Source organism: Melanostigma gelatinosum, assembly GCF_949748355.1.
Source record: "Melanostigma gelatinosum genome assembly, chromosome: 14".
NCBI lineage: Eukaryota > Metazoa > Chordata > Actinopteri > Perciformes > Zoarcidae > Melanostigma > Melanostigma gelatinosum.
This window is the reverse complement of record NC_136647.1, coordinates 864,921-878,285: the sequence shown is the minus strand read 5'-3', so window position 1 is coordinate 878,285 and position 13,365 is coordinate 864,921. Positions and strand designations below refer to the sequence as shown.

The 13,365-nt window shown below is 39.7% G+C and overlaps 1 protein-coding gene across 2 annotated transcripts in view; it reads right to left on the bottom strand.

Annotated features, from left to right (window-relative positions):
• The window catches only part of arrb2a (arrestin, beta 2a), a 24,934-nt gene extending 11,924 nt beyond the window's left edge, over window positions 1-13,010 (bottom strand). For both annotated transcript variants that reach the window (XM_079283864.1, XM_079283865.1), the window contains exons 1-6: window positions 12,818-13,010; window positions 5,117-5,147; window positions 4,327-4,387; window positions 4,112-4,156; window positions 2,898-2,995; window positions 2,336-2,434 (exon numbers count right to left, since the gene is read on the bottom strand). In XM_079283864.1, coding sequence (XP_079139990.1) covers window positions 2,336-2,434; window positions 2,898-2,995; window positions 4,112-4,156; window positions 4,327-4,387; window positions 5,117-5,147; window positions 12,818-12,840 — 357 coding nt within the window. In that variant the 5' untranslated portion in view covers window positions 12,841-13,010. The remainder of the gene's footprint in view (window positions 1-2,335; window positions 2,435-2,897; window positions 2,996-4,111; window positions 4,157-4,326; window positions 4,388-5,116; window positions 5,148-12,817) is intronic.
• Between the last annotated feature and the right edge of the window lie 355 nt (window positions 13,011-13,365).

Here is a 13,365-nt window from a genome sequence, read left to right as displayed (position 1 = left end):
CCAGATCACTAGCGTTTATTAGCGCCCAGATCACTAGCGTTTATTAGCGTCCAGATCACTAGCGTTTATTAGCGTCCAGATCACTAGCGTTTATTAGAGCCCAGATCACTAGCGTTTATTAGCGTCCAGATCACTAGCGTTTATTAGCGTCCAGATCACTAGCGTTTATTAGCGTCCAGATCACTAGCGTTTATTAGCGCCCAGATCACTAGCGTTTATTAGCGCCCAGATCACTAGCGTTTATTAGAGCCCAGATCACTAGCGTTTATTAGCGTCCAGATCACTAGCGTTTATTAGCGTCCAGATCACTAGCGTTTATTAGCGTCCAGATCACTAGCGTTTATTAGCGTCCAGATCACTAGCGTTTATTAGCGTCCAGATCACTAGCGTTTATTAGCGTCCAGATCACTAGCGTTTATTAGCGTCCAGATCACTAGCGTTTATTAGCGTCCAGATCACTAGCGATTATTAGCGCCCAGATCACTAGCGTTTATTAGCGCCCAGATCACTAGCGTTTATTAGAGCCCAGATCACTAGCGTTTATTAGCGTCCAGATCACTAGCGTTTATTAGCGTCCAGATCACTAGCGTTTATTAGCGCCCAGATCACTAGCGTTTATTAGCGTCCAGATCACTAGCGTTTATTAGCGTCCAGATCACTAGCGTTTATTAGAGCCCAGATCACTAGCGTTTATTAGCGTCCAGATCACTAGCGTTTATTAGCGTCCAGATCACTAGCGTTTATTCGAGCCCAGATCACTAGCGTTTATTAGCGTCCAGATCACTAGCGCTTATTAGAGCCCAGATCACTAGCGTTTATTAGCGTCCAGATCACTAGCGTTTATTAGAGCCCAGATCACTAGCGTTTATTAGCGTCCAGATCACTAGCGTTTATTAGCGTCCAGATCACTAGCGTTTATTAGCGTCCAGATCACTAGCGTTTATTAGAGCCCAGATCACTAGCGTTTATTAGCGTCCAGATCACTAGCGTTTATTAGCGTCCAGATCACCAGCGTTTATTAGCGTCCAGATCACCAGCGTTTATTAGCGTCCAGATCACCAGCGTTTATTAGAGCCCAGATCACCAGCGTTTATTAGAGCCCAGATCACTAGCGTTTATTAGCGTCCAGATCACCAGCGTTTATTAGCGTCCAGATCACTAGCGTTTATTAGCGTCCAGATCACTAGCGTTTATTAGCGCCCAGATCACTAGCGTTTATTAGAGCCCAGATCACTAGCGTTTATTAGCGTCCAGATCACCAGCGTTTATTAGCGTCCAGATCACCAGCGTTTATTAGCGTCCAGATCACCAGCGTTTATTAGCGTCCAGATCACTAGCGTTTATTAGCGCCCAGATCACTAGCGTTTATTAGAGCCCAGATCACTAGCGTTTATTAGCGTCCAGATCACCAGCGTTTATTAGCGTCCAGATCACCAGCGTTTATTAGCGTCCAGATCACCAGCGTTTATTAGCGTCCAGATCACCAGCGTTTATTAGCGTCCAGATCACCAGCGTTTATTAGCGTCCAGATCACCAGCGTTTATTAGCGTCCAGATCACCAGCGTTTATTAGAGCCCAGATCACTAGCGTTTATTAGCGTCCAGATCACCAGCGTTTATTAGCGTCCAGATCACTAGCGTTTATTAGCGTCCAGATCACCAGCGTTTATTAGCGTCCAGATCACTAGCGTTTATTAGAGCCCAGATCACTAGCGTTTATTAGAGCCCAGATCACTAGCGTTTATTAGAGCCCAGATCACTAGCGTTTATTAGCATCCAGATCACTAGCATTTATTAGCACCCAGATCACTAGCGTTTATTAGCATCCAGATCACTAGCGTTTATTAGAGCCCAGATCACTAGCGTTTATTAGCATCCAGATCACTAGCGTTTATTAGCGTCCAGATCACTAGCGTTTATTAGAGCCCAGATCACTAGCGTTTATTAGAGCCCAGATCACCAGCGTTTATTAGCGTCCAGATCACTAGCGTTTATTAGAGCCCAGATCACTAGCGTTTATTAGAGCCCAGATCACTAGCGTTTATTAGAGCCCAGATCACTAGCGTTTATTAGAGCCCAGATCACTAGCGTTTATTAGCATCCAGATCACTAGCATTTATTAGCACCCAGATCACTAGCGTTTATTAGCATCCAGATCACTAGCGTTTATTAGAGCCCAGATCACTAGCGTTTATTAGCATCCAGATCACTAGCGTTTATTAGCGCCCAGATCACTAGCGTTTATTAGCATCCAGATCACTAGCGTTTATTAGCATCCAGATCACTAGCGTTTATTAGCATCCAGATCACTAGCGTTCATTAGAGCCCAGACTCACAGTGAAGTAGAACGGGTGAGCATGTTGGCCCAGTTTCTTCAGCAGCCTCTCCTGCAGCCGACTGTTGGATTTCTTCTCTTCAGGCACTGGAGGGAAGGCCTGAGAGAGAGAGGAGAGATGGGTACATTCAAACAAGACAAAGATTAACGACTTCAAACACAACATATTGATTTTACAGTGGCGTTTTAGATCCTTTGTTGCAGTTAAAGTAAAGGTACGAATACCACACAGTAAAAATACTGTTACGGTAAAATGTTCCTTCAGTAAAAGTATGTCAGTATAATCAGTCAAATCTAGTTAAAGTACTCAAACGGTGACTGTTGTACAATTATATCATCAGAGTATTAATACGAATACATTCATGTAAAAAGAGGACTTTACTGTTTTTGTTCAGCTGGAGCTCATCTTAGAACTTTGATCATCTTTGAACTTTTTGAACACTTGAATTATTTTCGTTGCTGATACTTTTCTCCATTAACTGATCAATGGGTTGATTGATAGGTTGGTTCATTGGTTCATCTGGTGATGAAGGTGCAGTTGGAGGTCAGCAGGTGAAGCTCACCTGGAAGGTGGAGATGTAGAGATCCTTCCTGAAGGACAGACCCAGGACGTCCAGGTCCTCACGGCCATACCGAAACGCACAGGTGAGCGTGACGAAGACTACAGGGAGGAAGAGGAGAAATGTTTTAGAGAATCTTCACCTCATAATAGCATTTAAAACTATTTATGATCTATAAATAGTTTTAGTCCATTTGTTATTAAATGTTTCAAAACATTTCTTTCCTCTGTTTCAAAGCTGCTGTACACAAATACTACAAAAACTACTACTACCCTTTTATACCTGCACACATGTCTATCAGAGTATTATATGTGAACATCGAACTAAAAGTTTGGAAATGAGTGTTTGGTAGATAATTTCTCTGTTGTAACGATGCTTCTTGGTAATGAATGTGATACTGTTGGAAAGCCTGTTTATTGACCTTTCAAACGCTGCCCCATTCATAAGGAACCTGCATTTGTGGGATGAGCAGCACAGCTGAGTTTGTGGGTTGAGCCCATGAGAAATTTGCCAAATCTTTATATATATATATATATATATATATATACACAAATACTGAATATATATATATATATTCAGTATTTGTATATATTGTATTTTATACCTGCACACATCTGCAGCAATATTATATATATTATTGCATTTTAATTTATTTGATGTATATATTTTATGTACACACACGTCTACGTTTTTTTCATTTATAATATATGTTTAGAAGAAAACAAGTCAACCAGCGTATATGTTTTATTTACATGTATTTATGCGTGTTCTATATTTTAAATATATTATATTTTACACCTACAAACACACATCTGCCACAGTATTATTATTATTTCATTTTCTATTTCATATATATTCTATATTTCAAACATATTGTATTTTATACCAACACACACATCTTAAAACATATCATATTATGTAAATGTGTATTAACATCTGTGTTATGTCTTGTACTTTGTACTTGCATGTATTTTGTAGTGGTTTTGTTGGAGGATGCTTCACTGTCATTGTTGTACAGACGACAAATGAAGACTTGACACAAACTAAATGAAATTTAAGAACTGAAATCTAATTCTACCGACATACAAAGATAAACATATTACGGATGAGTTTTAAACGTGGTAATATACTTCATAGGAGCCAAAGAAACTCAGAACATCACAGACAGCAAACAAGATGAGACGGCAGATGTTAAGATAAAGAACCAGATGTTCTACCTTTCCTGTCTTTCAGGTACTCGGGGTCCACGAGGATCACTCCATCTGAGCGGGAAGAACACAAACCGCCGCGTCATCGTCTTTAAAAGATCCCATCGACCAATCACAGACACACGTTCATTCAGTCACAGTTCAGCCTCTGAACACACGAGTTACTGACCCTCTTGATAGAATGTGACGATACAAACCTCCAGATTTCAGATGTGCTGACTCACCTACTGGGTCCACGTGGTCCAGGTGATCCACGAAGTCTCTCTTTCCCAGGTACACCGTCACCTGCACCGACCAATCACAGCGTCACACGTCTTACCGTCATTCAGTCGGGGGTTCGTTTTCATGTTTCATGACTGAAACTTCATGAAGAATCACATCAAACATTGTAAACACAGATCTGTAGTTCCATCAGTTAAACAGCTGGTTAATGTAGTTTTAGTCAAGACAACAGGAGGAAGTAGAGCGTTAGTGGGACTATTTATATATTATTAAATATGATTATTTATTGACAATAACGAACTCAAACGTATTACATTTTGCACTAAAAGTCTTAAATATAAAATACAGAAATAGACGTTACCGTGTGGTTATTTTATACAAACTATATATTTATTAAACTATTAATTAATATTTCACACACATATATATGAAATATGTCATTTATAATATATATAAGACATAAATCATAGATCCTGTTTAAATAACACGGATCTCATCCACAGTATTAATTGAGTAGTACTGTGTAAACGTAGTATTTCCATAGTAATGAAGTACGCGACACTCGGGTATCTACTTATTCTTTCATTAGGATGTTATATTAAAAACATGTTTATGTTCATGTTTGGTAGAAACAGTTATATTCGTAGTATTCCTCCTCTGTGGCTGCAGTACTTTTAAATACTCTGAGGATTCTTCTGTACTTCTACACATACTGAAGTAGTATTTCCTTGTGGTATTACTTCTTGTACTATGTGGATGTATTTCATCACAGTTGCAGAATAAATAACTCACCTTACAGTTGGGACTCGACTTCTTGAAAACTCTGAGAAGTTTGGAAAGAAGAAGAAAAAGAAAAAAAATAAGAAGGAGAAGAAGCAGAAGGAGAGAATAAGAAGAAGAAGGAGAGAAGAAGAAGAAGAGAACAAGAAGGAGAAAGAGAAAGGAAGAAGGAGCAGAAGGAGAAGAAGGAGAGAATAAGAAGAAGAAGGAAAGAAGAAGAAGAAGAAGAAGGAGAAGAAGGAGCAGAAGGAGAATAAGCTGTTAGTCTGTTTTTATATATTTGGTTTAATTTGAGTTTAAATCAACAAATAACGAGGAGGAAAAACACATGAAGACGTTTTTAAAGCGATGAAGAGTTTTCCATGTGAGGAAACGTTTGTTTCCACACAGCAGGAAGTGGTCAGAGAGGGAGACCGGACCATATGATCGTTATGATGTTATTATGGGATGTCACCACAGAGCTCCATGAGACACAAACCTCTAAACATCCAGTGTTCAGAGAGTGAAGCTCTGAACTCTTCAAACCTCACATAGAAACACACAAAGGATACGTTTTACCAGTTAAATCTCATCATTATTATATTTAATGAAGTATAACAATGAGCTTAGAGCTCGTGTTGGAAGTTAAACATCATAATTCATCTCTAATATCTATTTTATATTGACGTGAAAACATCTCCTTCAAACGACTGGATTTATTCTCGTTCATCATCAAAACTACATTTTACAGATGACATGTGAACACATCACGATAAAGTTATAATGAACCTTCAGCCAGTACTCATGTTCACATGTTCTACTGAGAGTAAAACTTTATTTACACTCTGATGGTTAACGATTCAACTTTATTTACACTCTGATGGTTAACGTTAAAACTTTATTTACACTCTGATGGTTAACGATTAAACTTTATTTACACTCTGATGGTTAACGATTCAACTTTATTTACACTCTGATGGTTAACGTTAAAACTTTATTTACACACTGATGGTTAACGGTAAAACTTTATTTACACTCTGATGGTTAACGATTCAACTTTATTTACACTCTGATGGTTGACGATTAAACTTTATTTACACTCTGATGGTTAACGTTAAAACTTTATTTACACACTGATGGTTAACGTTAAAACTTTATTTACACACTGATGGTTAACGTTAAAACTTTATTTACACCCTGATAGTTAACGTTACAACTTTATTTACACCCTGATGGTTAACGTTAAACTGTATTTACACTCTGATGGTTAACGTTAAAACTTTATTTACACCCTGATGGTTAACGTTAAAACTTTATTTACACTCTGATGGTTAACGTTAAACTTTATTTACACTCTGATGGTTAACGTTACAACTTTATTTACACTCTGATGGTTAACGTTAAACTTTATTTACACTCTGATGGTTAACGTTAAACTGTATTTACACTCTGATGGTTAACGTTAAAACTTTATTTACACTCTGATGGTTAACGTTAAACTTTATTTACACTCTGATGGTTAACGTTACAACTTTATTTACACTCTGATGGTTAACGTTAAACTGTATTTACACTCTGATGGTTAACGTTAAAACTTTATTTACACTCTGATGGTTAACGTTAAACTTTATTTACACTGATGGTTAACGTTAAAACTTTATTTACACTCTGATGGTTAACGTTAAAACTTTATTTACACTCTGATGGTTAACGTTAAAACTTTATTTACACTCTGATGGTTAACGTTAAAACTTTATTTACACTCTGATGGTTAACGTTAAAACTTTATTTACACTCTGATGGTTAACGTTAAAACTTTATTTACACACTGATGGTTAACGTTAAAACTTTATTTACACACTGATGGTTAACGTTAAAACTTTATTTACACTCTGATGGTTAACGTTAAAACTTTATTTACACTCTGATGGTTGACGATTAAACTTTATTTACACTCTGATGGTTAACGATTAAACTTTATTTACACTCTGATGGTTGACGTTAAAACTGTATTTACACTCTGATGGTTAACGTTAAAACTTTATTTACACTCTGATGGTTGACGTTAAAACTTTATTTACACTCTGATGGTTAACGTTAAAACTGTATTTACATTCTGATGTTAACGTTAAAACTGTATTTACACTCTGATGGTGAACGCTAAACTTTATTTACACTCTGATGGTTGACGGTAAACTGTGTCATTAGTCTGAGGTTCATTACAACACTACATGATGGAAACGCCTCATCAACAGTCAAATGTTCATCAACATGAAGCATCTTTTAGGACCAAAATCTTCAAAATATCAGGTTGAAAATGTGGATTTTAACAAGAGGAATAAACTACAACAGGGCACATTAATAAGAGAATAATATTATTGATGATGATGATGATCACAGTGTTGATCAGAACCAGCAGCTTCCTCACAGCACTAACGAGTGTGAAACGTTCACTTCCTTCCTTTTACTGGAGGCCACAACACACAAACAGGAAGTAACAAACGCCTCCGGTTAGAAGACTAGTCGCTGCTGCTTTCACTGTTTTAACACACAGCTGACGGCTGCTTCCTGTCAGATTCCTTTCACCGCCCGTTTTATTTCCATCACTTCAAAGCAACCGTTAAAACTGATTCATAGATTTTTAAAAGCTCCACTTTATTGATGTTTTGAGCAGCAGATTTACAAGAAAACAAACCGTTTAACGAGCTGTAGGAGTTCATGTTCTGAGTCTAAGGTTACAAATCACAGACCGATAAACAAACATGAGTTCAGCCTGCGGTTTTTCAAAATAAAACCCGACGTGACGCTGTGTTTTTAACCGTCTGAGCATCAGATGTTTGTTGGCCGCCGTGGGAATAAAACTCTTCAGGAAAACAGTAAACACCCTTTAACGCTCGACTGGCTGCTTCCACAACAGCTGATCCACCTGCAGCAGGTCGGGGGTGGCGGCTTCATGCCCGGACAAGAACTGAACGTGTTTCTGTCTGTTGGAGTAGTTTTGGTTTCAGTGGAGACGTTTATCATCCCATAATGACACTGACAGTCTTTACAGATGGTGGAATACACCAGCATCAGTATTTCATATATTCTTTGATTTAACTGTAATTTCTCCTCTGCTGTTTTTAATGATCCACTTTGTTTTTGTTTTATTCTGAAAGGCCTCGTGTTTTAAACTGTGATGTTTAACCTGCGATGGTCTGTGGGCCGATGTAACAGAATCAACAACAATATTAGGAAAATAATTAGTGTAAAAAGTGTTACAAATATATGGAAAACCTTTTTAAAAAATGTCAGACGATGTCATAAAAATATGTGAAAAATATATAAAAGTATTCAAAAAATATCCGATAAATATGTTTGAAATAAATCTGAAAAAGAGCAGAAATTACATGTAAAATGCGAAATAAAACTGGAAAATGTCGAAGAAATATGCAAAAATGCCCAAAAGTTATTAGTAAAATATGTGACAAAATAACTCAAATGGTTGTCTCAACATGTGAGCCACATCACATGCTGCTGTGAAAGAATCTGGACTCTTTAAATTCAAAAGAGATAAAAAAATTTAAATCAGGTTCTCAAAAACACATCAACGCAGTCTGTTAGTGTGGAAAATTCCACTTCCTCATAAGCTGGGTCTTATTTTGGTAGTTCGCCCTTTTTCCTGTCCGTCCTGGTGACGTTTGAGTCAATCGGTCAGAATCAAGTGAAGCTCTGAAGACTACAGACTGTTTCACACCAACATGAGATTAAAGAGGAAGTGGTCTCCAGACACATTACAAACTACGTACGTGTTCAAACGAGACACGTTTCTACTTGAGCTTCAATAATCAGTCGACGGGAAAATTAATCTGCAACTATTTTCACAATGAATCGTTTTTCAAACAAAAACACCAAATGCAGCCTTGGCTAAAAATGTATTTAGACATCAGGATGTAAATAGTTTTCTAAAAACCAAGTTAAAAGTGCATAAGTATAGATATGGGTGGATACAAATTTATATCAATAAGAGACTCATAATCTTTACAGTTCAAAGGTTACAGTTCATGCAAATGAGCATAGTTTGATTGATTGATTGATATGTACATGATTCAGCACTTTTGTGCCTCCCGAACAACCTAACTTGTATGGCAGTATCATATGTCAATCTTTGTTTTGTCCTGAAACTAACAGCCAATCCAAGCCCATTCTCAGGTAGAGGGGTGGGGCTTAGTCGTGTGTGGGCAGGTTCAGTGTGTTGGAGAGGGAGAAGCGAATTAGAACTGAACAGTGACTGTTGTAAGAGATCAATAATGTTCATAACTTGATGGCTGATGACCAGTTATCCTAGGGTTTGGACTGTTGTGATCTACAAGAGGTAAATATGAGTTTGTGTATTGTTTGCTGTACTGTGACTAAATGTTATTGTGAAAAGACAAGTTGTGTTGCTATTTTTGCTTTCACTTCCATGTTGTGCTACATTCCAGCTAATCGCTATGCGCCGCATAGCGATTAGCATTAGCGATTACTATGCGGACACAACTCGAACGCACTCTGTGCATATGATTTGTTCTTGGTTAACATCACTTGACCTGAATCCAAAAAACTTCCAGACAACGACTGATGATCCTTTTCGAGAGGCTAGACCAGGTACGGGCAAACTACGGCCCGCGGGCCGGATACGGCCCGTTGAGCCTTTTAATCCGGCCCGTCAGATATTGGTACAAAATTGCCCAAACTATAGTAAAGACGAGGGCTGGGCAGCATACCGGTTTTTTATTTGTGGTATGATATGAATTCTTCACACACATTATACCGGTGCATAGCCGAAACAACTGCTGTCTGCTTTCAACAGGCAGCTGAATGTGTTCTTTGCTGCTGTCAGCGCTCGTTCTCTTATATGTGTTGAGAGGGAACTCTAGTCATGGTCAGAACTTCATAACAACAATGAACAACCCACAACTAACGCTCTTCAACAGGGAACACCACCACAGCACACAACAGTCTGTGACACAAACAATGTGTAACACTAATAATTGTACATTTATAAAATTTCACCGCCGAACTGCATGCTGGGTACAGATCGCGAGCCTGCTAGCACAACAGTCTGCTAACAGCTGGGAGAGGCTCCGTCCTCCATAACGTTCCATTAAAGAACAGAGCGATGCAGGAGGAACACCGACAGACCGGAGATGCACCGATAGAGTTCACACATAATCACGCTGATTACCGTAATATGCGTGGTGTTTGTTATAAATGTACGTTGGTGCAAAGAGGTGATAAGAAGCTGTACAGGGAGGGACTTAGGACCCAGGGGAATGTAGGTGAAGGAAACAGGAAGCGACGGAAGACACGCCACACAAACAGCTGTTCACCGCTTGTCACCATCCTGCAGACCAGTGAGGCTCAACTGGTGGTTCGTCGCGGGCCCGTTTTCAGTGGCCTTTGCTTCATGCAGCGGAGTTATTCACGCTCCTTTCCAGCATTTACGCCACTTTGTTCAGCTGTGCAGGAAAAACACCGACCAATGCGTTGCAAATCACGGCACGTGATGCAGTTTAACCAATAAAATAAGGGTATTCTGATACGTCTCCTGACGCCAGTGAGCTGCACCCACACCGTGACACAGGGGGGAGACAAGGAAAGACTTCACAGAGCAGAGCTCTGATCATGTGACATGTGACAGATAAATATCTGTATGATTCCTCAAAGAATCAAACTGCTACAAAGACCTCAGTCATTAACCTGCACACAAAAATGACTGCTTAATATGTAAGTGCATGATAAAATATGCATTAATGCGATAAAAAAATACGGTGTAAGATCCCAGTTAACTGATGAACACCTCAGATCTGTTCTGAGAATTACCACAACCAACTGACACCAGACGTTGACGCTCTGGTTAGAAAGGGTGACCAGCAGCACTGTTCCCACTGGAACTAAATGAAAGTTACTTTTTAGGTCATGGCTTTTAATATCTATTGGCGGCACTGCCAGTTATTTTAGTTTTCATAATAAGGGAACAAGAGTTTTAAGAATAATTATATTCATGGATAAGAACAGGTAATCGCGCCATTACGATTAAAACTGTACCCAGGACCCCGCCCATAGTACTACTACACCTAGCAGATTCACATAACACTATACAGCTGCATGGGACGGGTGTCACACAAATAGTGTGATTTCAGCTTCATGTGACGATCTGTTGGTGGAATAAAACAAACTGATTAAATACATCGAACTGGACTTTAACAGACGAGGAAATAAATGAAGAATCAATTCAGGGCTTTTATTTTGTCTTGACTTCACTTCCTGGTCATAAAGCTGAGCTGCTGCTGAACAGCTCAACTTTATGCAAATGCAGGCGCACACACGCACACGCACACGCACACACACACACACACACACACACACACACACACACACGGTGTGCAACAGGAAGTGAAGAAGCTTCTCCCGTTAACGACATTCTGAAGTGACTTCACACAAACAGAAGTTCAGCATCAGAGACGCCCACGTCTCCTCAACTGTCAGACTGTTTGTCAGTTAGCTTAGCATCAGATGTGTCTTTGGTACTGGTAACCACGACAACACCCACCATAAACAACACCCTCTATGTTGTATTCATTCTCTCGTTATGCTGAGGATTGGTTGTCTCTGTAAACAAGTCAACAGCAAAAAGGTTTATTTTCCCCTCAGAGGAAGAGAAGAAACACTGATCATCTGTCAGTGGCACTCGTTTCCTAACAGGAAGTGAGTGAAGAGTGAGCAGAGGAAAGCTTTATCGACACTAGTGGCTCAACACAACACATGAGGAGGAAGTCTGAAGAATCAGTGAACACACAACACCTGAAACATCAACCTTCTTCAGCTGGAAACAGGAAGTGTACTCAATAAAACACACCAGATCTACAGGTACATATAGTACTCTGTACTGTACTACACCTCAGAGGTACATATAGTACTCTGTACTGTACTACACCTCAGAGGTACATATAGTACTCTGTACTGTACTACACCTCAGAGGTACATATAGTACTCTTCACTGTACACCAGATCTAACGTCATACATGACTCCTGTAAACACAGGTGACACCCTGAGGCTTTTAGAAGGAAGCTGGAAGTTGTCGCGTGAACACTACCTCCATCAGTCAGAGCCGAGCCTCTGCTCACCTGTTCACTGTGACGACTCAACAACACCTGACTGACACCTCGCTGCCTCTCACGAGCTACATGTCAACGAGAAGCCTTCTAAATATACATTCATAGATAATAAGCACGAGTTAGGAGCAGGCTACCGCAGGTAGAACCAACAGCGCTCTCCAACCAAAAACACATGCTTTGTAAACATCCCTCGTGTATTTAACAACATAAAAGAAAAACTATAAGTTTATTATGAATCAAATAAATGTTGCATTAAAATCGGCTTTGTCAACATCCTCCTATCAGCACTTAAAAACAATACAATCGTAGGTTTAACTCTATATTTTCATTGGTCGATAACCGCCCACTGCGGCCGTTTGTGCTGTTAACGCATCGTCTCCGACACGAAAGAACGCGTCGTATTTAAAGATAAACAGCGCAGTTGCACGCGCTACGCAGTGTACTGGCTTACGTGGGTTATTTATATCATTTTATCTCAAGAGAGGGACATTGACAATATATCATAGTGCGTGAGAACGGATGCTAGCAGCTAAGCTACAGCGGCTAGCAGCTGTAGCTTAGCTGCTAGTCTAGCCTAGCCTAGCCGTCTCCTACCTGGTGCCCGCCTTGTCCCCCATCTCCTCGGCAGAGATCCCGACCTAAACGAGCCCGGACCCCCGGAGGTGTCTCGACTTTATAGGAGAACGAGAGTGTTTCTTCTTCAGGGTTCAGCTCCGTTCACCCTCCATCAGCTAGTTAGTTAGTTAGTATGCTAATTTAATTTAGCGCCGCCTCGGCTGCTCTCTGGCTTCTTCCGCAAAGGCAGGATCTCTGTGTGTGTGCGTCTGCGCGCGCGCGCAGCGGCTGCAGATCACGTTGCGCAGCGCAGAGCGTCTCCAGCAAACATGACAACACGAGGCACTGAATGTTAAAATATAGATGATACAGAGATGACTACTCGTACTATTACTACATTTACAGTACTATTACTGCTGCACTACACACACCTGTCTTCGAAATAACACGCATCTACAGTTGAGATTTACTCTGTAATGGTGTTTTAAAAATGCAGAAAACTTGATAAAACGAGTATTTTAGTATTTTAGTTGTTCAACCAGCAGCCTGTTAGCTTAGCTTAGCATAAAGACAGTAAACAGAGGGGA